The following is a 25,510-nucleotide window of genomic DNA, read 5'->3' as shown; positions in this document are numbered from 1 at the left end:
ACGGATGCTACAAACACACTGCAGATGACAAGCAAGACTTGACAATCATGCTTTATTCTGGTTGATTTCTTTAAAAAAAGAATCAAATAAACAGCTCTCCTCTTTGAACAGAGATCACTGAAGCAATATGCCTTCTTCAATCAAAACCAAGGACTTTCTTCACGTCTCGCTGTATTTCCATAAGTAGTGAAACTAAACTCTATCTTTACATCTCTGTCTCTTCATTTAAATATTTATTGGTTTCAGTTCAAACAAAACTTCATTGATTGTCAACACAAAATCTAGCTTAGCACCAGTACAATAAAACTGTACTTTAGCCTGTTAAAATACTGTTCGCAGTGTGGGAAAAACAAAACAACCTCAGGATAAAGGGATCATTATTTGTACATCGTCAAATAAAGCACCAACCATACAAAGCAATTTTCATATATCATTTGTCTGATACACACAAAAAAGGTCAAATATATTAATGACTATTAAATTAAGCACAAACAACAATCAGTGTAAATAAAACACACCACGCGCCACAAAGCACGCTGGAATACGCCAGGGAAAAACTCAGAGACGACCCCTTTTTGTGAGCATTGGAAAGCAGTTCAAGACGGAATCTAGAAAAACGACTCTAGAAAACCTTAAAAAAAAAAAAAAAAAAAACACACTCCACAGGCTTGTCTTTTTTTTTTGTTTACCACTTGGCTGATATCAGCTGACACCTGCTGATATCTTAAAATAATTCTACCAGTGGATAAAACCAACCAAAGCGAAAACGAAGCGACGTCACAGTAACACGTCCCGTGCCTGCTACGATGCAAATGAAATAAAGGGAAGGTGTAATGATACTGGCAGAGCTGCAGTGGTGCTGAGGTAAGGAGGGCTGGGGTGAGGAACATATGCTGTAGGTTAGGGGGCTTCTGGGAGCCGAGAGAGGCTCGATGGTTTACACAGGAACCATCTGGCTCGAAGGCATTCCTGCCGCTGTTAGCTTGACGTAAGCCTCTTAGCTACACACATTTAGTTTACCAAGATAAAAAAAGACTTGGATTACCACTCCTTCTAAAGGACCGTCGATAACAAACATAAAAACATGTTAATGATAAGTTACAACCAGATGCGTTCACCCTGATGTCAAGATATACATATATATTTACTTATACATATAGGTTTATTTAAAAAAAAGAATTATTGAAGAGTGAAAAAACAAAACCCTACAGAAGGAACCTGAAAGTTGCTTCCCAGTGGAGACCGTCCCATGGCCAAGTCGCTCCCTAGTGCCCCTTTCTTTACTCAGGGGGTCTGCGAGAAGAGTGTCAGTGAGGAAATAGGACCTTTCTGGCTGATTCTGAACATACAAAGTGCTGGTACTGGTAACAGGCCATCGGATGCAATGGCGAGGACCCGAGGACGGCAGCTCACCGTCCTACGACGTGTAGGGCAGGAGTCGCTATCGGCTGCAGGGTCTAGCGTTGGGCCCTGACTTGTCGTCCTCGTCTTCTCGGAGGAGCTGTATGGAGGAGCCTAGCAGTCCCTGTAATTCTGGTACGCAACGCACCAGCTCCACAGTCTCCTCTGCGTCTTCGTCGTCCGGCTGGAGCTCGTCTGGAGCGATGCACGTTTGACTGACGGAGACCTGCTTCCACAGCTCTGCCTGAGCGATGCTCACCACCTCGAACTGAGGGTACCGAGCCCGGAAAATCCGCGCTGACATCTTTAGCCGCTTCAGCACGTCTGCCAGCAAGAACCAGTTGCAAAACCTGTGGAGAGGACATAAAAAGCAACGGTTAGTCAGGTGCCTCCGTGACTGTTTTAAAGCATTTGCGCTGTCACTCACCCCTGCGTTAGTGATACTTGGACGTGGTAGCAGGGTAGGAGCGGCTCGGAGGAGAACTCAAAAAGAAGACAGTCTGTATCGGCGTCTCTCTCTTTTACCTGCTCATTCAAGTTGTCCCCACTTTCTTCCTCAGGCTGAGACAATAGGAAGTCCCAGCAAGGTTCCTGTTCCGTCTCTGTAAAAGTTTTAAATAAATAAACACAAAAGCAAATATTAACCTCTAGTTGAAAGACTTCACCAGTGTATTTATAGTGCTTCTGCTACCCTCTAGTGGGCAGCTTTGTTACCTAATAGTTGGATCACTTTCAGTTTGAATTAGGGACAATCAATTGGTCTTACTTGTACAGGGTGGGCCATTTATATGGATAAATCACACATCAAACTTATTGGGAATTTCACAAGAAAAACAATGGTGTGCTTGGTTTTAACGTAACTTTACAAGTTTCTGACCACTTATAATGTGCCACAAACAGGACGTTAATATCACCAACCATTCCCATTTTATTAAGGTGTATCCATATAAATGGCCCACCCTGTATATTGCCATCATTTAACAATTTGGATGATTAAAAAAAGCTAAATACGGCAGGGTCCAAAAGTCTGATGCTATATATAATATCTGGTATTCAAAATGTAATTTAAACCTGAGAATAAAAAGGTTTTATTGAAGGCCTCTCTGAAAAAAAGATTTTTAAAACCATGCTGGAGAGTATGATCATCAGGTTTTGCACATGTAGAGTCAAAGTCATCTCAAGTGCATGTTAAAGCAAATAGTAAACTTTTTAAAATAAACGTTTTACTCAAATTGTTATAATGACAATTATGTGTAATAAGAAAATATTTAATGACAAAAATGTGAAAGCATTTTTACTGATATTTACATTAAAAGTTCAAGAGTTTGAGTTCTGAGGACTTTTTTGAAAGATTTTTACTATTATTTTATATTTAACATCTTATTTTTTGTGGAAACTATGATACTTTTTAAGGACTATTTGAGAAACAAATGTTCAAAAGAACATTTACTGTATTTGAAACCAATGTAATTTAATGCATCTTTGCTGAATAAATGTATACAAAAGAAAAGAAAAGAAAAGAAAAAAAGAAAAAACACCTTACTGAACCCAAACTTCAGAATGATATTCTATAACACTTCTAATTCTTACCAAATACAGAGCTACTGTAGAAATCCCACTGAAGACTAGGATCTTGTTCTGTTCGTCCCTCTAAATCAGTGAAATATTCTGGAAAAACAAACACAAAGACAGTTTTAATCTAATTAATGCATCAATTTGATTTGGTGAACACCCTGCACATAAACATTAAAAGTTTAAAGTTTGCATACCTTGCAGAATATGCAAAGTTTTAATTATTTTACCAAAATATAAGGGATCATGCAAAATGCATGTTATTTTTGTATTTAGTACAGACCTGAATAAGATATTTCACATAAAAGACAGTCCACAAGAGAAAATAATGAATGTATAAAAATTAGCCTGTTCAAAGTTTATATACACTTGATATTTAATAATGTGTTGTTACCTAAAAGAGCAACAGCAGTGTTTTTTTTTGATGTGTTTGTGATAGTTGTTCATGAGTACCTTGTTTGTCCTGAACAGTTAAACTGCCCGCTGTTCTTGAGAAAAATCCTTCAGGTCCCAAATATTCTTTGGTTTTTCAGCTTTTTTGTGTATTTGAACCCTTTCCAACAATGACTGCATGATTTTAAGATCCATGTTTTCACACTGAGGACAACTGAGGGACTCATATGCAACTATTACAGAAGGTTCAAGCACTCACTGATGCTTGAAAACATGATGCATTAAGAGCCAGGGGTGAAAACTTTGTGAATTTGAAGATCAGGGTAAATTTTACTTATTTTGTCTTCTGGGAAACATGTAAGTATCTTCTGTAGCTTCCGAAGGGCAGTACTAAATGAAAAAAATTATGATATTTAGCCAAAATAAGAAAAATGTACTTCAATCTTCATTCTGTTCAAAAGTTTTCACTCCCAGGTCTTAATGCATCATTTTTCCTTCTGGAGCATCAGTGAGCATTTAAAGCTTCTGTAATAGTTGCATATGAGTCCCTCAGTTGTCCTCAGTGTGAAAAGATGGATCTCAAAATCATACAGTCATTGTTAATAAAGGGTTCAAATACACAAAAATGCTGAAAAACCAAAGAATTTGTGGGACACAAAAGATTTTTCTGAAGAACAGTGGGCGGTTTAACAGTTCAGGACAAACAAGGGACTCATGAACAACTATCACTAAACAAAAAAAAAAAAAAACACAGCTGTGGATCATTCAGGTAACAACACAGTATTAAAAATCAAGTGTATGTAAACTTTTAAACGGGGTCATTTTTATAAATTCAACTATTATTTTCTCTTGTGGACTATATGTAAATGTATTTTATGTGAAATATCTTATTCAGGTCAGAACTAAATAAAAAATAACACGCAATTTGTATGATCCCTCTTATTTTGGTAAAATAATTAACATTTTGCAGATTCTGCAAAGTGTATGTAAACTTTTGACCTCAACTGTATCCAAGATTTTGAAAATGAAGCTATTTTACCTTTGAGGAAAGTTTTCATCCCGGGACTCTGGGCTAGTTTAACTGCGGTCTGACCAGAGTAGGTTGCCAGTGTGGGATCTGCCCCGTGATTTAACAGCATCCAGACGGCAGCCAAATTATCAGCTGCTACTGCATCATGAATTGGGCTGCAAAGTTGGAAACACAAGTTAGTATACTGAAATCTCTCCATCTAAAGTTAAGCTTATTGCTGCTGCAGAAGGGCTGCAATGCTGAAAAATGCAAGAGCTCTAACAGGAAATGGTAGGAGGAAGAACAGTTTTATATGATAGTCGGACAAAGTTTGTTGGACACAATGTAGCTGTGGGTGGACATACATAATCTTATTTTGTACAGATTCTGATACTAAAAATACATCTCTCAAATCTAATGTGGCCCATTAGCTACCTACCATAAAACTGTGTCATTATGTCATTACACAATTAAAAAATCAGTAGCCCTAAGCTGTCTATGGGGATGAACAGAACTTGGTGCCTTTCAGTTGTAATGAATATTTTAAGTAACAAATGAGCCATTGATTCTGCCTGTATCATATCCTCAATGCAACCTGCTGCTCACCGCGTTCCATCCTGTGCGCTGCAGTTAACATCTGCGCCATGCTTCAGCAGCACCTGTACAATGTGCGTCCAGCCACGTGCACAGGCCTCATGCAGTGCAGTGTAACCCGCATTGTCGCGACGGTTCACCTCTCGCACATCCTTTTCCAAGCAATATAAAACGACATCCTGAAAATAAACATTTATACATGTATAATGAGCACCTGATCAAATGGCCAATTACACCAACATCAGCAGATGTTGATGTAACACAAAAAAGGCAATTAAAATGATCAAAATGTATAAATTTAGGGCTTTAGTAGTTTACTTCTAGAACAAAAATTTACAGATAATGTACTCACCCCCTTGTCATCCAAGATGTCTTTCTTTTTTCAGTTGTAAAGAAATTATGTTTTTTGAGGAAAAAAAAAAAAAAATAGTGGACTTCTATGGAACCTGTGAGTTTGAACTTTCAAAATGCAGTTTAAATGCAGCTTCAAACGGCTCTAAATGATCATAGCCGAGGAAGAAGGGTCTTATCTAGAGAAATGATCGGTTATTTTCTACATTTTCTTTTACAATTTATACATATTTTAATATCAAATGCTTGTCTTGTCTAGCTCTGTGTGAACCGGAATACAGAGTTCACGCAGAGCTAGACAAGACGAGTGTTTGAAGTTAAAAAGTATAAAAATTGTAATTTTTTTTAGAAAATAACCGATTGTTTTGCTAGATAAGACCCTTCTTCCTCGGCTAGGATCATTTAGAGCCCTTTGAAGCTGTATTTAAACTGCATTTTGGAAGTTCAAACTCAGGGACACCATAGAAGTCCACTATAAGGAGAGAAATCCTGAGATGTTATCCTCAAAAAACATAATTTCTTTATGACGAAAGAAAGAAAGACATGAACATCTTGGATGACAAGGGGCCGAGTACATTATTTGTTTTGTTCTGGAAGTAAACTACTCCTTTAATCCAATTTTTTGGGGTTTCCTAAACTGGGAGAGAAATACAAGGTGTTTGTTAACTGATGAAAAGTTAATAACTAAATTAAAAATAATTATAAAACGTTTAAAACTTTGAGTTTTTTAGTAAGATTTTTAATGTTTTTAAAGAAGTCTCTTCTGCTCACTAAGCCTGCATTTATTTGATCCAAAGTACAGCAAAAACAGTACAATTTTGGTATATTTTTACTATTTAAAATAACCTTTTCTAATTTGAAAATCTTTTAAAATATAATTTATTCCCGTGATGTCAAAGCTGTCACATGATCCTTCAGAAATCATTCTAATATTATGATTTGCTGCTCAAAAAAACATTTATTATTACGTTGGTGCCGACAGCCTTGTGGTCAGCACGCTGACATAAAGCGCCATTGCGCTTCAGGTGTCCCGTGTTTGAATCCCAACTTGAGGACCTTTCCTGATCTCTCTCTCTCTCCCACTTTGCTTCCTGTCATGTCTGGTCTGTGCTATCACAATAAAGCCAAAAACGCCAAAAATAAATCTTACAAAAAAAAAGTAGTATTATTATGTAAAAAACAGCTAAGTAGATTGATGAATAGAAAGTATTGGAAAACAGCATTTATCATAAATCTTTGTAGCATTATAAAAAATTGATCACTTTTAATCATTTTAACGCATCCTTGCTAAATAAAAGTATTCAGTTCTAAAATTTATTTCCCAAAAAATAAATAAATACAAAAATTAAAAATAATAATAATTTATTTGATTTTTTTTTTTAATCGTATAGTGTATAATGCTACAAAAGCTTTTCATTTCAGATAAATGCTGAACTTTGGATCTTTTTATTCATCAAAAAATCTTTAAAAAAATGTACTTAACTGTTTTAAATATTGATAATAATAATAACGGTAATAAAATGTTTCAGCATATTAGAATGATTTCTGAAGGATCATGTGACACTGAAGACTAGAGTAATGATGCTGAAAATTTAGCTTTGATCACAGGAATAAATTATATTTCAAAATATATTCAAATAGAAAACAGTTTTATGAAACAGTAAAACTATTTAAAAATGTTACTGTTTTTGCTGTAATTTGGATTAAATAAATGCAGGCTTGGTGACCTCTTGAAAAAAACACTAAAACTTACTGTTCAAAAACTTTTGATTGGTAGTGTATTTATCACAAATTATTGAAAAATCATTGTTAAATTAGTGAACCTAAAATCTCAGGGGATGCTTCAAGTAAATATTTTAGGTCAACTAATGTCAACTAACAACCAAAAGGCTTATGACTGCTTTACCTGGTAACCTAATCTAGCAGCTCTCTGTAACAGCGTCTCTCCTGCATTTTTATTGACAATCAGTCGACGGACTTCTGGAGGCACTGGACGGCTTGGAGTAGATTCAGGGATTCCTGATTTACCAGCTGTTCCTTTTTTACCAGACTGTGGTGAGTTTGTCTGCTTGGGAGAAGCATATGGAGGAGTTGGGGTTTTCTTGGCGGCTGGAGCGTCCTCATCTGACATGAGGGGCCCTGCACGTTTACCCAAGCTGCCTTTTTTAGTCTTGATCTAAAACAAAGATATAAAGACAAAGAGTCATGCATGAAGGATGTGACATTGAGAGGAGACAACTGTTACGTGGACCCGCCTAATAAAAACAGCTGCTGTAAGAGGTCTACGGTGACTCATAATGCCACTAGGGGGCAGCATAAGACTAATTGAAAAAATATATACCTTTGCGAGGGAATAATCCCTTGAAATCACAATTAAATGCTTGAAAGTTTGAAACGACGCTTCAGCTAACCTTTTTCTGCTCGTCAGTGTCACATAAGTGTTTGCTTTTGAACTTCCTCTTCCCTGAGGGTTTGTCGTTAGGCTGTGTGGCGGGCGGACTCTCTTGAGGTCGTGCCGAGCCCGAACGTGTGAACAGGGTCCGCCTAGGGCTGATGTCTGGACTGGGAACTTCGCCGGTCAGTGTGGCACTGAGACAAGGGTATACACCCATCTTCTCATCTGCAATGGCATAGACTGACATTTCAACACCAGCCTTTTTATTACATCATTCCTGACACATATATAGAAGGATATAACTGCATTAAATAAATGGCTTTTAATTAAAAATAAACTTCTGCTGAATAAGACTTGCTTACCTATGCACTATTCAGCAAGACTATTTGGGGATATTAGACACTCCTATTTTAGTAAAAACTACAAAGATCCCATTTCCAGGATCATTTTTTAATAGTTGTAACTAAGAGGATTTTTTGGAAGTTTAAACTGTGCTAGATATTGCTCCCCAACGGGAAATTCACTCAACATTTATTTTAATTATGCTACCCTCAACTATAGCCCACGGACTAAATATCAAGAACAGGAAAGGCAGCGACAGAATGACGTTCCCAGCAAAATGTTCATCAAGCCTCAGACATCTTTACTCACTAGTGGCCTCACCATCTTCCACGCCCAGCTTCTCCTCCTCTCCATCTGCCACCTTATCTTTCTCTGTGATGTATTCCCCGTTCTGATATTTACGATTCTTGCAGCGTTTCCTTTTCTTTATTGAAGAGGTGTCTCCACCCTCAGTGGGCCTGTCCTTGTCCGCATCCACCTCCTCAGGCAGAGGATTGATTCGAGGCCTGCCGCGCGGCCGGCGCACTGGTACAGGGGGTGGTGGGGTAGGGGGTGGTGTAGAGGGGGGATCGAGGGGGGGAGGAGTAGGTGGAGTAGCGAAGCTCCAGTCTCGGAGCAACGCTTCATCAGTCCGTCTGCGCCCTCGTCTCAGCCGCGGAGAGGCCTCCTCCTGGGAGTCTGATTCCTTACTAGGCCAGCCTGGACTGCTGAGAGAGCTTGAATCTCTGTCAACCTGAGGACTTCTGCATGGACTGTTCTCTGAATCTGTGACTGATGACAGAATTCAGAAATATCCATGAGGATTACTCAGATACTTGGGAAACCATTCCATTGTCTTACATATGACACAAAAGCAAAAACATCTCGTTGAATGTCAAATCGGTCATTGTTTATTCACGCATCAAACCTGTATTTTGGTATTTTCAGGCACAGCTGTTCAAGAAGTTGTTAACTTCCAGAATGAACATTTCCTGATTGGTATGTCATCCAAGATGTTCATGTGTTTCTTTCTACAGTCGCATAGAAATAAAGGTTTTTGAGGAAAACATTCCAGAAATGTTCTCAATATGTGAACGTGGACCACAAAACCAGTCATAAGGGTCAATTTTTCAAAAGCTTTATGCATCATTAAAGCTGAATAAACAAGCTTTCCATTGATGTATGGTTTGTTATGATAGGACAATATTTGGCAGAGATACGGCTATTTGAATATCTGGAAATTGAGGGCACAAAAAAAAAAAAAAAAAAAAAAAAAATCAAAATATTGAGAAAATCACCTTTAAAGTTGTCCAAATGAAGCTATTATTAATGCATATTACTAATCAAAAATTACGTTTTTATATACTTACAGTAGGAATTTTACAAAATATCTTCATAAAACATGATCTTTACTTAATTTCCTAATGATTTTTGGCATAAAAGAAAAATCAATCATTTTGACCCATACAATGTATTTTTGGCTATTGCTACAAATATACCAAAGCGACTTAAGTTTTGTGGTCAAGGGTCACATATAGTGGACATCAATGGGGATCAGCAGGTTGAAGGTCCAAAGTGCAGTTTGAGTGCAGCTTTAAAGGGCTCTACACAATCCCATCCGGTCTTATCTAGTGAAACGATCAATCATTTTCTCAAAAAATAAAAAAATTCACCAAAATGGAAATTCTGCGCTGAAACTGAAACCAAAAATTCTGGATGCATTTGGCCGAAAAACCGAAACTGCTTTGTAATAATTATTTACTATTTTATTAAATAAAGTAATTTCATAAGACTTTTTTAATTGAACTCAGTAAGTTTAACAATACTAAGTTTAAAAAACACAAGCCAATAAAAAAAACAAAAAAAAAACACACACTTTTACTGAAAATAATAAAATTGGACAGAAAATATAACATTAAATATCAATATATTATTTTTATTTAGTTCTATGCAACAGAATCAGATATAACTTTTTTTAAACTAGTTATCTAAATAATGTATAGTCCTACAAAGCCATTATTATCAGAGCATGTGAGCAGATCACAGCGGAAGCAGATCAGTGGATGAGAGGGTAATGTCATTTTACCAGAGTTGCCCAGTACAGCTGTACTACAGCACTGCAAACAGGAACATACTACATAGAAACTTCTGTTGGCACGTTATTTGAGCAGACCTTGCTTTTCCAGTGAGCATGAGCGGTACACAAGCAGAACACACCTTCAAAGCCAAAAATTCGGTGCATCCCTATTTTTAAATAAATGCTCGTCTTGCACTAGCTCTGCTATGTGCATGTGCATCTTCATGCATTGCGTAATCATGTTGGAAAAGTCACGCACGGTTAGTTCTTCATCTGTGAATTTTGGTTAAAAAAAAAAAAGTAGGGTAGGGCGGAAAACTCCTCTCATTTATTTTCCTCCAACTTTAAAATCATCCGACATTATTGTTTTACCTTTTTTTGTAAAGGCTGTTTGACTTTCTTTGCACGTTTGCTTTGTAAACGCTGGATCAGTACTTCCGCCTACATAATGCATGACGTCGAGCTAGTGCAAGATGAGCATTTGTGGTTAAAAAGTATAGAAATTTGTATTTTCATTAGAAAATGACCAATTGTTTTGCTAGAAAATACTCTTATTCCTTGGCTGGGATCGTGTAGAGCCCTTTGAAGCTACACTGAACCTGCAATTTGGACCTTCAACCCATTAGTCACTATTGAAGTCCACTACATTGAGGAAAATCCTGGAATGTTTTCCTCAAAAACCTTAATTTCTTTTTGAATGAAGAAAGAAAGACATGAATATCTTGAAAAACATGAGGGTAGGTAAATGATCAGGAAATTTTCAATATGTAAGTGAACTTCTCCTTTAAGCTCCAAAAATGACTAAATTAACCCACCAAAATTGTACGCTAGTTCCAAAATTATGCAGCCCATCATTGACTTTGCCACACGTCCACCAAAGCATTTTTAGCCAGCTGAAAACACCAGATGCTCTGCTGAAAACATCCAGCTGTGAGCGCTTGAGAGCACAGTGTTTGAGATGTTGTGGTTGCTATGATATGGAATATCCACTGAATTAATGTCAAACGCATCGCGATTAAAATGTTTTTCCAAGCATTATTTTTGTACAAAAATATTATGGTAGTCCATCGATTCCATCTGGTAAAGACATAAATACTCGAGGACAAGCAATATTAACTTCTCTATTGTTGTTCAGTCATTGTACAAGCAGGGTGGTTGGTAGTCCCGCCCATCCCCTGTTCTGATTGGTTAGAAAGTGACAGTGATCAGCACAGCGTTTTACCCAAAGTTGAACATTCTCCATCTCTCTGTGCCGAGAAAAACCCCCCGAATGCTCTGCATTCAGCGCGAAAAAAGACGCTTAGCACTCGGCACGCTCCTGGCATTTTAAAAAACACTGCGCTCCCATTAAGAACAACTGAAAAAATACGCTAGCCGCAGGGAAAAACGCTTTGGTGGACACGCTGCATGAAAATATAATTTTCTCTTAATATAGAAGAAAGGTATGGAACGACCAAACTATTATTTAAACTATGAGCTGGGTCAGTACCTATTTTGTTTGAGTCGGAGTGCTCCATATTAACTGGACAGTTTTTCCCTTTGCGAGTCTTTCCCCCTACTTTAGGGGGTGGGCTTGTTCCATCTTTCAGCACACTTTTTCCCACTCCAGGCAATGCATCTTTCTTCTGATGAAGTACAACATAATGTGTGAAACAAAATTATAACAGAGCATTTTGTCTTTCAATAACATGCATATTGTAATTTAGATGAATGGCTAGTCAAAGCAAAAATTTCACAGGAAAATCTAATTGTCTATAAACCCCATCACTAGCTCATAGTGGTAATGCCATCATCTCTCACCAAGCGCTTTCACAGGGCTTAGACTCACGCAGCTCATTTGCACAGAAGAACGCACGTCACTAGGTTACTCCCGCAATAATCGCATGTGAACTATTTTAATTTCCCTCCAGAACTTGAACAAAAAATATTCTGTTATGTAGCTCAAAACACACCGTTTCAAAGTATAACCACAAGACTTAAACATTATGTTAACACTAAACTAGTATTTTAATTAGCAGTTATGACCATATACCTGTTTACAAAGATAAAAAAAACAACAACACCCACAGGAATTAGATTGGAAACTCATAACCAGAATAACTACACAAGCACTAAAAGGGTAATTTAGTCAGCTCAGAATAAAAACAGAATAATATAAACTCTTGTAATTAACAAAACGACAAGCTTTCTGCTTTAAAATCCTCTAATAACATCTTGTCCACTCTAAGAGCAAGCTGGCTGACAAATCAAAATGACTGAATGTGGTCTGAGCAAGATTCTGTCAATACAGGCTAACTTATTTTGAATAGTGCATTAAAGCAAAGGTGGCCAAATTAAGGGGCTGTAACCTAGGGAACATGGGCAAAAAAAATGAATGTATATTATATTAACATTTACTTTTTATAAAAATCTAATTAATTTATATTCTCTACATTGCAGATATGACATTGCAGGCTAAATCAAAGGTCAAGGGTTAAATCTGACCAGCAGGCCTTGTTTTGGACATCTCTGCTTTACAGGTATCTTGACAATAGACTGCATGAAGGCTGAGCATCATAATGATATATACAGAATATCTGAATATGACTCAAACTAAACTCAAATGTTATTTAATGTAAATCCATTTCTTACTTATAGACCAATTTGGAGTAAATTGCACAGTTATATCATTTGCAACTGCACGTGCACTGTGGTGGCAGATAAACACTGGTAACAAGTGGAGGGAAATGGATAAAATCCATGGAATAAGAGAAAAAATATATATTGTTGTGTGTTTGGATGTCAGAATCAGAATGCAAATCATTTTTATAGAATAATGCCAAAGACGTCATTTGAAACTAAACGCAGACATTAAAATGGAGAGACTAATGGATGAAACCTGCTAGGATTACTCTACTTTTAAAGCATAAATTTGATTTAAACATAATATTCACATATACAGTTCATAGGGGACATACTGTATTAGCCCTACAGTTACAGCATGCAGTACTATTTAAGCTTATAACATATGTGACCCTGGACCACAAAACCAGTCTTAAGTCGCTGGGCAATAGCCAGAAATATTTGTAGCAATAGCCAAAAATACATTGTATAGGTCAAAATTATTGATTTTTCTTTTATGCCAAAAATCATTAGGAAATTAAGTAAAGATCATGTTCCATGAAGATATTTTGTACAATTCCTACTGTAAATATATCAAAACTTCATTTTTGATTAGTACTTCATTTTAACTTCATTTGGACAACTTTAAAGGCGATTTTCTCAATATTTAGATTTTTTTGCACCCTCAGATTCCAGATTTCAAATAGTTGTATCTCGACCAAATATTGTGATGATGATGTATAAATCTCAATTTTGAAAAATTGACCTTTATGACTGGTTTTGTGGTCCAGGGTCACATACTACATTACATTTACCTATTTTAACACAATTCTTTTTTCTTGCAAATACAAGTTTATATTTCCTAGTTCTGACTTTATAACTCAATTTAACAAAACAATAGGGAGTTTGTCAATTCTGAGGGGAAAAAAAGCCAGAAATGTGGGATACAAACCCATGACTCTGAGCTAAGGGGAAAAGAAAGAATGAGAGTTAATTTTTCTTAACAGAATTGACCCTTAACTTCAGTGGACATAAACTTGAAAAATTGTTTGTACTGACGTTTTTCTGTAGTTAAAATACATTCTTATGTTCATTCATGTTTTTTAGGCCTTTAAGTAAAGAATAAAAAAAATCAGTTCATGTGTCGATTGATCTAATAAGGCAATACAGTGATCTGTCATGACGCATTAAAGAGCCACAAAACGGTATTTACTGTTTGAATTTCTTAAAAATTTTTTAAAGCTGAGACCTTGTTTCATAACAGAAGTAACCTGCTCTGTCTTGTCTCTTGGTGTATTTTTTTCACTGGGTGAGAACATGATGTGTAGTGTGAGAGTGGCATTGTTTCTCACACATAGCAACAGTAACTGGTTTTTGCGAAGGGTCAGTTGTGAGATATAATCTTGGAATTGCGAGAACAAGGTCAAAAGTTTTAAACATAAACTAAAATCGACCTTTTTTGTTCTTTTATTCCATGGCTTCCATAGACTGCTACTTGAAAACTGTCCATTTCTGCCACCAGATAGGCTCCGCTCACAAAAAAAAAATCACTTTTTTAACGTTTGCAAACACTGAATTGGTCTAATACCTTTTGCTCTTTTTCCATCAAGTACCAAATAAAAGGAAAAATATTCAAGTGAAATAATTTACCTTTTGTTTTTCAAGTATTCAATTGACTGGATTGTGCAAACATTATCGCATGGTCTTAAACCTTTTTTTTCTTTGTGTCATCACTCACGCTGTGCTATCAGATTTTGGTCAGATACTCCCGCCGTTAGACTGAATTAAGGAAAATTTTAATGTAATCAGTCATGGCTTATGCTATTGATGCAGATTTATTACAAAGGCCATAACAAAAATGAACCACAAATGTCTAGATTAATTAAAGCTTACCTTTTTATGGGAAGGCCCCTGCTTGACTGATAGACTGTCTTTATCTTTTTGCTTCTTCGTTACTGTCACAGTCTTTTTTTGCACTTCAGAAGGTGTCTTCTCCTTGGCAGGCTTTTTCAGGCTCTTCTGTTTGGTGGTGGATACTTTTCCTTTGGAAGGTATCTCTTCTTTGGCTCCATTCATTTTTGCCTCTCCTTCTGCTTCCATTGTCTGGCTCTGAAGAAGGGATAAGGCTATCCCTTCTACCTTAACATGAGAGGAAAGCTTCCTCTCTGATGCTTTCTCCTCTTTCACCGTCTCATGCTCTAACTGTTGAGCCAATTTCCTTTCCTTCCATTCTCCTTTAACACTGGGAGCACTCCTTTTACTAGGGGTACTAGATTTCATTTTTTGTCTACCATCAGATGCTTGATTTTCTGTCTGTTTTGCCTGCTTCTCTCGTGCCTTATCCTTGGGCACAGGAACGGTTGTGATCTCTGGTCTGTTTAGAGCTGCTATGGTGTCCGTTTGTGGAGAAGTTCTGTCTGATTTGATGACCTGTCCTTCTACAGGCCTGAACGGAGGAGAACCAGCAGTAAGGGTCTGCTGCAACGTGGACTCCTGACACCTGTTCTGCATGCTGGCTACCTCAGGCCTCTTGGATCCTCCAGAAGACAGATTACAGTAGTTCTCACCTGTAAGCGCAGTGGTCTCAAGAGTTTTCTGTTTCACTATCGACTCTAGGTTAGACAAGGGGGATTTGGCCTTCTCCCACTTTTCATCCTCTACTTTAGTTGGGCTTAAATGTGAGTTATGGAACAGGGCTCTTTCACAACCGAGGGTGCTCTTCGTCTTTGAGGCTTGAGTAAGACCTGGTCTCTTCTGCAGGGATGTTCCTTGGGAAAGAGCGCAAGGTGGTTGCCACAAGGATTTAACAGGAGGTGTAAACAGGGTGCCTCCCTTTCCACCAACAGATTTCTGGTGGGGCTGTGAATTTGCTGTAGCACATAATTGGGTGGATAAAAAACCTTGTTGAGTACCTGTCGAAAGCTTTCCACCTTTGTTATGCTGGGCACCTTTAACAGCAAATGGCGCTTTCCTCTCTCTACACACCGGCTGCTCTCCTTGGTCAATGATGGAGATGGTTTCCTGTTTGGCAAATGCCTGAAGGTCTTCAACAAAAGCAGCACTTTTTCCATCTTTGCTACGTAAAGTAGATGCCAGAATGGGGCTTGCCACTCCTACATATGTACCAGGGAGATTATTCAAGGAACCAGGAGATGAGCCTTTGGCCCAGGATGCGTTGGGTTCCAAAGCATGGTGATTAGTTAGTTTTGAAGATGATTTCTGGGTTGCGCCATTTCTTTGGGTGTCATACGTACTGGACGATCCAAACGAAGCAGAATGAACCTTTTTTGAACCACCAACATTTTTCGGATGAGACTCAGCAGGATGATGTTCCGTGGCCATCAATGGGCTATTCTGAGCGTCTTTAATGCTTTTTTGTCGCTTGGACTTTGCAGACAGATCAAGGGGCACGTCCCTCGACTCAACGGGACAGGACACACTGTGCTCCTCTGGAGTGGACAGAGTTTTTGGTTTCAGATACGCCAAAGAGGTTTTTTCAGGACCTCGGTAAGTCGAACCTTTTTCTACAAGGCTAAGCAGCCGACTTTGAGTAGTGATGTTCGCCAGAGCCGGGCTGCAGCAGATGGCAGCAGTGGGAGAGATGGTGTAACGGGTTGGTGGAGCCGAGCCCTGCGTGGCTTGCTGTACTGGAAGGGCCAGAGCTTGCGTTGCTACAGAAGACATTGTGGCTTTATGCTCGGCTCCACCTTGAAAGCCCTTGGACAAAGAGTCACACCTGACTTTGGATCCTGAAGACTGAGGCTTCTTCTCAGCAGCAGGTCCTCTCCCCACGGAAAAGTGATACGGGTATGTTTTGAGCATGGGTGTTGCACTCGAACAAGAGCTTTGCGCCGTGCAGTCCTTTTGAAACTGGCTAGCAGTGGCTTCTCTCAGTGCTGCAATCTGACCTAACCCTGGTGGCAATGTGATCTTACAGAGGGGAGAAGAAAAATTGGAGGGGGGGAGGAAAGCAACAGGCTGGCCGGGTTTAAACAGCGTGGAGCACTGGAACCCCAAAGGAACGCTTATCACAGGTTGGGCTGGTGCTGTTGCGTTAGTCTTCTTGTTTAGGTTTATACTAGAGTGAACAGAGTTCACAGGGTCCTCTGCGGTGACCTTTTTACCACAAGGCCACTGGTGAGTGGAGTAGATGCCAGCACCGTCGATCTTGCTTTTGGAAACCTCAGTCCGATCAGGCAACGGTGTGCTCACGGGATCAGTGCTGAACACACTGCTGTGAGGTTGGGAGGGGGGAACTGGGGGACAATGATTTGAATTGCTGGCTTCTGAGCAGACGTCGGGCGTTTTGCAGTCTGTGGTCGCCCTCAGCTTGTTCTGCTGACTTTGAGGTATGTCACCTCTAAGTTCAAGAGGCAGTGTCTGCTGTGGATTCCCCACCATGCTCTCAGACACCTGGGTAGGGGCACTGCTCTCTCTGCTCACCGTCCCTCCATCCCCTACATTCATTGGTGAGGGATCCACCTGATCAGAAAAACAGGGAGTTAACTTTTGAAAAAGATCATGAAGGGACTATAACAATGAAATATATGTTACCTGCATAGGCGTTTTCTCAACACATTACTCAGTGTGTGTGGACAAGTGACTTTTTATGGGATTCTCCTCTGGGTAGTGTACAGTTCTGTAGCAGAAATAGATAATTTGCAGCTTAGAAATTGCACCAATTGAGCATATAGAATTATTTCAAACAAAAAGTCTTAGCTTGGAACATTAAAATGGAGTTATATTTTCATTAAACAGAACAATATAAAGTGGTGGTCAAAATTATTAGAACACTAGTATTTTCACCAGCTAAAAAATGGTTCTAAGTCAGTTATTTCTATCATCTGCTGTAGTGTGTCAGTAGGAAATATCAGTTTACATTTCAAAACATTCATTTTGCTATTAATTATAATAATCCAATAAAATGTTTGTTTAGACAAGGAGTCTGACAACAGCCAGTGCTCCACACAGAGATCTGATCTCATCATCATCCAGTCTGTCTGAAACAGAACAAACTGAGACACTAAATCCAGAGGAACTGTGGCAACGTCTCCAAGATGCTTCAAGAGACCTACCTGCAAAGCTACCTGAAAAACTATGCACAAGTGCACCCCGAGCAAAAGCTGCTTTAAATGCAAAGGATGCTCACATCAAATGTTGATTTAATTTAGTTAACAGAAGTTAACTGATAAAGAAAATCTATTTATGTCATTATTTTTAACAGCATTTTTACAAACGTGCCTAAAACTTTTAACAGTACTGTAGCTTTGCAGGTAAGTTTCTTGAAGCATCTTGGAGAAGTTGCCACAGTTTGTTCTGTTTCTTCATGACATTTCAGACAGACTGGATGATGATGAGATCAGATCTCTGTGTGGAGCACTGGCTGTTTTCAGACTCCTTGTGCAAACAAAAATCTCACTGGATTACTACAATTAATGGCAAAGTGAACGTTTGGAAATGTAAACTGATATTTCCTACATCAAAAGAGGGAAACAACTGATTTAAAACCATTTTTAGCTGGTGAAAATACTAGTGTTCTAGTCCACCACTATTAGCAAAGCCACAATGTTGCGTTTTCGCTCACTTTCACTTAATTATTTTTTCTTTAATATACTTATAATTGATTGCAGACGATAAATGTGTAGTTCAGCCAAGGTCAACTCAGACCTTATTAACTGAATCAAACGTAAAATATAAATCGCCGTCTACATTACACATAGTACAGATGCATTTGAACTAAGAGGCATGTGAAATCTTATTAGAGCGTTCATTAAAAATTATTCAGTTGGTTATACATTCACCTGACATTCTTAAAAATTATAATCCCTATTAGTAGCGCATAACTACATGAACCACATTTACTTCAAGAACTTCCAAATTATTTTGAGTGATATGAAATATTTCTAGTCACCAAATTTTTCAAAAATACATCCCATTTGCCAGAAAAAGAATCCAACCGACCCGACACAAAATGTCAAAACTTCTCGAATTTTAACAAAAGATGGACATGGATGAGCTTTAATTACGATCGATGAGAATGTTTGCATGTTTTATGTCTCTTTCCCTGTAATCTGACAAAATTGCCACTCTAACCATGAGGCCACAACATCACTTCTCTCGCTACAGTCAGTGATATGAGACAGGCTGGAAACTTCCTGTGAGCAACAGAGGTTTCCTTAGTCAAGATGTCACAACTTCCTTCAGACCGCAGCTTGAGTAGGAATAGATATTACACTTACAGTGTTCAGATTTAAATAACAGATTTTAAAAGAATACAATAATCTCCTGCTCCATATTCCAGCGATTTACATTTTTAATTATATGTTTGCAAACGCATGCTGTCATCTTCTCCTGCAGGAGAGACGAAACTGTAAAAACGCTGAGTTTGACCCGCAACTCTCTTTGAGTTTGTAAGTCAGTTTCGAGTATCCAAGATAGTGCCTGAACGCTGAAAACTCAGACGAGCAAAAACCTCAGCTGAAGGGACAGTTTTCACTGCGACAACATCCTCTTAACCCACATTGCATGTGACGACGGGGTGGTCAAAGTCTGCATACTCTAATTCCCCCCCTTTTTAAAGAAGCAGAGCACCCAATACTGACCACATCCCAAAACCTCACACATTGCAATGGAGGAGAATTGGCAAGGCCACAAATGCCACGGGTTGAGGATAAAGGATGCAAGGCCATGCAAAAGTTGAGGCTGGTTTTACTGCCTCATTACCTCAGTGGGACAAACTACAGCAGATCAAGACAACATCAACAGCACAGAAGAAAACAGAGCAACCATTAATGTGATGCTGTGTCTAACAAGGGCGCTTTACTCTTACGGACATTAGATAAAGGCAAAGCATCTCATGTCCACAGTCACAGAGTGTGTATTACTAAAATGTTTGCTTATAATGAGGTGGTCAAGCTGTGATTTAATCTAATTCCAATAGCGCTGTGTGTCAGGCTTTGCAAAACTCCTATCAGAGACCAACAGATTAAAATCAATATATGGGGTTTCCACACTTTTTGACAAATTAATTTCCATGACCTTTCCAGTCATGCATTATTAGTGAAAAAAGGTTTTTAAAGACTGTGGTGGTAGATTTCTATTTCTATGTCAGATAATAGCTTTTCAAATTGATAGATTTAAATGATCGTAATTATTTGTACACAATATGACGGTCAATTTTGGTTTTACTACATATATGTGAAAATCAGTCATATATTTGTAGCAATAGCCAACAATACATAGCATGGGTCAAAATTGTCGATTTTTCTTTTTTGCCAAAAATCACTAAGATATTGAGTAAAGATCACATTCCATGAAGACATTTTGTAAATTTCCTACTGTAAATACATCAAAACTTAATTTTTGATTAGTAATGTGCATTGCTAAGAACTTCAATTGGACAACTTTAAAGGCGATTTTTTTTGCTACCTCAGATTCCAGATTTTCAAATAGTTGTAATATTTCAGCCAAATATCATCGTATCCTAACAAGCCATACATCAATGGAAAGTTTTTTTTTTCTCAGTCAGCTTTCAGATGATGTATAAATCTCAATATAAAAAAACTGACCCTTATGACTGGTTTTGTGGTAATAGTTTAGAGCACAGCATAAAACAAAATTTAAACTGCAGAAACGTCCTTTTATGTTAGTGGAAACCTGAATACAAAATCAAACCGAAAGATCTTAAGTTGCACATTGTTGCATTCGAAATCACCCCGGTGTCTCGAGGTTATGTTCATCATTTAAAAAGAAAGACATTATTAAGAGCAGATACTACTTCCGAAAATCTAACTGCATACATAACCATCGCAATTAAGCAAACGTAAACACCTCAAACGCAAACAACATAAGCAGCGTAAACTTGCTTCGCATCAGAATGCAGGTGAGCGCAGCAGCTCCACGTTGTCGACACAGGTGACAGCTGTCTTCAAATACGAACTGCTTATCTTTCTGACTTCAAATGAGATGTCGGTACAGTTAAAGTACCTGTTTAGCATAACCGAGCCGTATAGGCCTTTAGCGAAAGTCTGATGATTGGAAAGTTTATGATGTGTTATATGCGTGATTCTATCTGCTGCTAAAGATAGACCCGATCATTTTCGTGCAGACGTTTTTCATCTTGAGGCATCTCAATTATTGAAAACGCAGGATCGGTGGGAGTGGGAGCCCGTGTTTTTCTTCAGCCCTCGTTCTTTTGAATGGGGTTACCAGCAGCGCAGCGATAGACGTTGACGAGGAAATAAGCATCGTCTCTCTCCTCTCTCTAGACTGGAGCTCAGCACACTCGCGGTCTCCCGGTCAGTCCGCAGCCCGGAGCTCATATATGCACAAAGGATGATGCAGAAAAGCAGTCGATGACCAGCCAATGTCACGTATCCACAGCAAGCTTAATATTAGGACAGGGCATCGTCCTAGAACAGAGCAAAATGTTTGTTTCTCTGACCAACCCACTCGCTCGTTCGAGCTGGAGCTACTAAAAAACCGTATCACACAATACAAGAGAGACTCTCAGGTGACACGAAACGCCTCGCGTGCCGAAATGGGAGTCCGTGATAAATATCGGCGATGTTCACACACAAAAACAGCCAAATGTAGGTCCCGCGATCGGGGATTAGCCGGAATAGACGTTTTCTCTCGGAGAAACAAGCGAAAGCCTACACGGTCCGTGTGGCCACAATGTAGTCAAACTAACCGACGCGTTCGTACTGGCCGAATCCTGTCAAACTATGAAGTGACCGTTGGTTTTTCGCTAAGCGCGAACCGAGCTATGACGTCTGAATTAGAAGTCGAGACAAAACACACGGGCAGAGAAATGTCACCCGTACATTTAGGTTGGATGATATGTCGTTCGCGAGCAAACATCGTACTTTGGCTGTCTCTCTTTCTCCACACTGCCCTCGAGGAGTGTTTGGAAACTAACAGGGTCGCCGAGTTTCCCGTACGCTCCTTATTATGATCGTCACTTGTGCTGCGTGACACGCGGGGAGAGCGTTATTTCGTACGGAGCAAGGTGTACGAAACTGAAGGAGCGATTTTCAGATCCCTGCGCAGCGAAGTCTCCCCTCTAACTACTCTGCCACCGTACGACACGAAATGTGTCCATAGCGGAGCAGCTCCAACAATCCAACTGTTATGACATGCCACAGCCCCAGAACCGACTCCTTCGTCTGCACAGCCCCGAATAATTCCAAAAGGCAATTAGCGAGCCAAATAACGATGTCAGATTGTACAAACGTGCACCAACCCGTTTGACCGACATTTGGAAGATGTTCGCGCATCAAGATAACGGCTTTAATCCGCTCTTCCGTTCTTGTCGCTCGCAGTTCACTAATCTCGACGATTTTCGGTTCTGAAAGTCCGGGGGGGTTCGTACCGTATCTCTCTGTCTCTGGTCTGGTGGGAGAGAGAGAGGGGCAGATGGAGCCGAGCTCGTGTGGGAGTTGTAGTGCGCCGACATCCACGCCCTGACCGCGTTCGCCCTGAGAAGGGAGGAGCGAGGACTGCAGGTCCCAGCATGCACCGCGAGAATCCAGCCGCTCAAGGGGAAAGGGGATCGCAACGGTGCGCTAAACTGCAAACCCTACCCGAGTAACAAAGTGAAAATACACCCTGTATCTCAATTAAACCGTTGCTCTCGGACCCGACACGCGAGGGTCGCCGAGTAACACGTGCATGTTTGCATTATCTCGCTTTCAAATTCGCACACGTGGGCCGGCACAAAAAGAGTTGAGACAAACATTGCAGCGGAATTAAATAAAACCCTGCTCGGGCTCGAACTATTTCAGCAGAGCCACGAGACCGATGTCCGCTACAGGATACCCGAGGATCGATCATCAGCAGTAGATGCACATGAAGATCCTCACTAGGTGCACACTGATGGCTTGAAATGTTTTTATATATATTCAATCCAAATTAAACAGAATTTCAATTCGAGAAGCTTTGACTTCTTTGTTAACACATGGTGCATACTACAAAATCTTTAACACACACTAAGTTAAATTTAAACAATATCATGTAGCCAAGTCTATTAGGTCAACGGGAATAACGCTTAAAAGATTTTAGGATCCTCAGGTGGATTTACTCTCTCTTAACTTCTCAAAAAGCCCACCACTGACCTTCAACTTTAAGTTTTCTTGTCAGGTGACAACTAGCATCAGCTGTTGCAAAATACCTCTGGAGCTTCAACAGCGCTGGACTGTTACTAGGTTACTCTTCAGAAGATGTTGAGCAAAAGCTATTGTTATTTTTCCTGAAACATCTATGAATCCACTGAGCTTAGCAGTCTCCCTCATTTGAAGGCTAAATCGTGTCGCTTGTTATGTGAATAAACAGAAAAGTTTGATTATTTAATGCAAGACAATACAAGAACCACCTTGACATAAAAATTGACATTAAAATGGCCTGGCTTTCAATCTATTTTTGACATTCAACTAAAATACATTTCTAAGTATTATGCTATTCTTTAAAAATCCATGCTTTATGAATAGCGAAAACAAGAAAACTGATCATATCAGTTTTCATTTTAATTAAAAACACAGGCTCTAAGTATACGACGATAACTTAATAATACAAACATCATAAGTCTGTTCTTGTCATGTTTCAAAATCAGGTCAATTTAAAAGATTTTTTTTTCTGCCTGCCGTGCTTATCTCAAAATAATCAGTCACTTTTTCAGCAGCAATCTCGGGTTATCTTCCTTGTATCAAGACAAGACAATGGGCATGATGATAGCTAAATCAGGTCCATCAGCTGTCCAGTAGCCATTCGCTGGCTTCTTTGATCTTGGATTTAACAAGCAACCCCTACTTTTCAGCCTCAGACACTGTGCATTGTAAGCTACACAGTGTGATTCAACCTGTCAGCCAAACACTCTTTAATACATCCTAACAGTCTTTTTCTCTTTATTTAACATTGTGGTAGTCACACAATCGCTTATTTACAATGTACACAATATGTGCACCGACATCATGAACCTGTAACACCACACAATATTCCACAATTTGAATGCATATTCCACCAAACAAAACAATAACATCTTTCCAACAGGCTGAAGCATCTCTCAGAGCACTATAGTCAGTCAGATGATGAAACTGACTTACAATATGCATCACTTGCAGTCCAACTTTTTTCTGTTGAAGCCTGATCTTTTCTGTAGCTAAAGCAGACATAATATTCAAAAGCCAATGTATTGTAATGAATATCTCAAGACCAAATCATTGTCCCTGTCCCAGTCTCAGTCATTTCTTCAGATGAAGCCTTACTGAGCAGCACACGATTACACATTGACTCGCAAAGTTACCTCAAGCTGCCATTTGAATGCATTCGGCACCGGACATTCGCCAGACCATGACATTATGATTGAATGACTGCGTATGTAATACAGTCTATAATCCTGTAAAGTTCTGTTCAATTAGGGGACGCTCATACGTTTGATGATTAGCATAAGAATAAACAGGCTTTTATTTCGACAGAAAAATGCAGAGATGACTCTGCATCATCATCGGACAATAATGTAGGCTAATTTCACACAAATTTCCCGTATTGCTCCTCCTGAAACACATCTACGTAAACAGATGTGAATTTTAACATTTTCAGCCGATGACCTATTTTTGTCATAACTGCTCCGATGCAAACTGACCCCATAGACTGCGCTGAGAGCATCACGTCTTCTTGAGGCTCTAACGCTGATGTTGCCGTAAAAATACAGGGTATTAATTGTGACTGCAACATATGAGTAAGACAATTATATCAGACAGGCGCAGTCACTGCAACGAGGACTAATTGCATTATTAAAAGCTAAAATATTGTAAACAAGACGAACGTGCCACACATGCTGCTCTACACGTGAATGCACCCATATATCTATCTATCAATCTATCTATCTATCTAGATATCTATCTATCTATCTATCTATCTATCTATGAAAGCTGCCACATTAACAGTAAGGAAAGGCCTATTGAGAGACACTGAAAAGTTTTACTTGATCAGTCTGAATTTCCAGCCACCATTAGCTGATTTAAACAGGCCTGGGGTGACTGCAAATGAGCGTCATCGCTTGGGCAACATTTACAACTTAGTTTCAAAACAAAATTAAAAAGAACTTGCACGGGAAATGACAACAGAAAGGCCGTGCAACAGTGCACACTGGGGTTTCTGACCGGTACATGCTCCACTGCATGACTGAGGTAATGTCGCAAGGGTGGGAGAGAGCACATGAAGTGGGCAGGTTGAGGGGATGCAAAAGATATCCAAACTTATTGCACCGTGAATTAACGCGCATTTGCGCGATGCATCACTTTCGTAGGCCTTAACGCACATAATGACATTGGCTCTCGCGATCGCGTGCGGTCAGTTTAGGACACAACATTATCCATATATTTTCAAATGTTGCCGCATGTTGTCTTTGCACTGTATTAATCCATCCAACCGTTTTAGATAGTTAGATCTCGTCATGACAGGATGTTAGGATTTTGATGCACTCATGTACAAGTGCAAAGTTTAGAGAGTTGACTGTCGCCCTCCATTGCGTTGTGCAATGCCCCCTTTAATGCCCCCTCGCTCGCCAGTATAGCGCCTTTGTTATTAATCGCATGGAATCGCGCCGCCTTACCTTAACGGCCCCAAACTGTTTTCCTACGCCTCGGAACTTGACGTATTCATCCAAACGCAAGGGGAAGTGCCTGTGCCTGTTGTTTTCGTTACCGTCCAATAGTATGATTCAGTGGAGGATTTAACACTGTGAATTTTGGGTTTCTCCCCGCGATCTTCCCTCATCGCCGCAGCAGCTGGAGAGGAA

The 25,510-nt window shown here is 39.2% G+C and overlaps 1 protein-coding gene across 5 annotated transcripts; it reads right to left on the bottom strand.

Moving 5' to 3' along the window:
* Positions 1-33: 33 nt before the first annotated feature.
* bcorl1 (BCL6 corepressor-like 1) lies at positions 34-25,510 on the bottom strand. Of its 5 annotated transcripts, none has more exons than XM_051128330.1 (12): positions 25,325-25,510; positions 17,269-17,353; positions 14,608-17,196; positions 11,603-11,738; positions 8,367-8,828; positions 7,732-7,940; positions 7,227-7,496; positions 4,982-5,148; positions 4,406-4,551; positions 2,992-3,069; positions 1,829-2,003; positions 34-1,751 (listed from the first exon to the last, which is right to left on the bottom strand). In XM_051128330.1, the coding sequence occupies exons 2-12, from the start codon at positions 17,272-17,274 to the stop codon at positions 1,442-1,444; spliced, it is 4,548 nt and encodes a 1,515-aa protein (XP_050984287.1). In that variant the 5' UTR covers positions 17,275-17,353; positions 25,325-25,510; the 3' UTR covers positions 34-1,441. The 5 variants fall into 5 exon arrangements, with proteins under 5 accessions (XP_050984287.1, XP_050984291.1, XP_050984290.1 ...); XM_051128334.1 differs by having other exon boundaries at positions 8,379-8,828; XM_051128333.1 differs by lacking the exon at positions 25,325-25,510 and adding an exon at positions 22,088-22,142.

Source organism: Labeo rohita, chromosome 14 (genome assembly GCF_022985175.1).
Source record: "Labeo rohita strain BAU-BD-2019 chromosome 14, IGBB_LRoh.1.0, whole genome shotgun sequence".
NCBI lineage: Eukaryota > Metazoa > Chordata > Actinopteri > Cypriniformes > Cyprinidae > Labeo > Labeo rohita.
The sequence above is the reverse complement of the archived record's forward strand: the minus strand, read 5'-3'. Positions and strand labels throughout refer to the sequence as shown.

Excerpts from the sequence above, each read along its gene's own strand:
- bcorl1 (XM_051128330.1), bottom strand. Across the intron at positions 11,739-14,607 it reads AGGGGCCTTCCCATAAAAAG|AAGAAAGATGCATTGCCTGG; the intron begins GTAAGCTTTAAT and ends GTACTTCATCAG. Across the intron at positions 4,552-4,981 it reads AGCGCACAGGATGGAACGCG|CCCAATTCATGATGCAGTAG; the intron begins GTGAGCAGCAGG and ends CCAACTTTGCAG.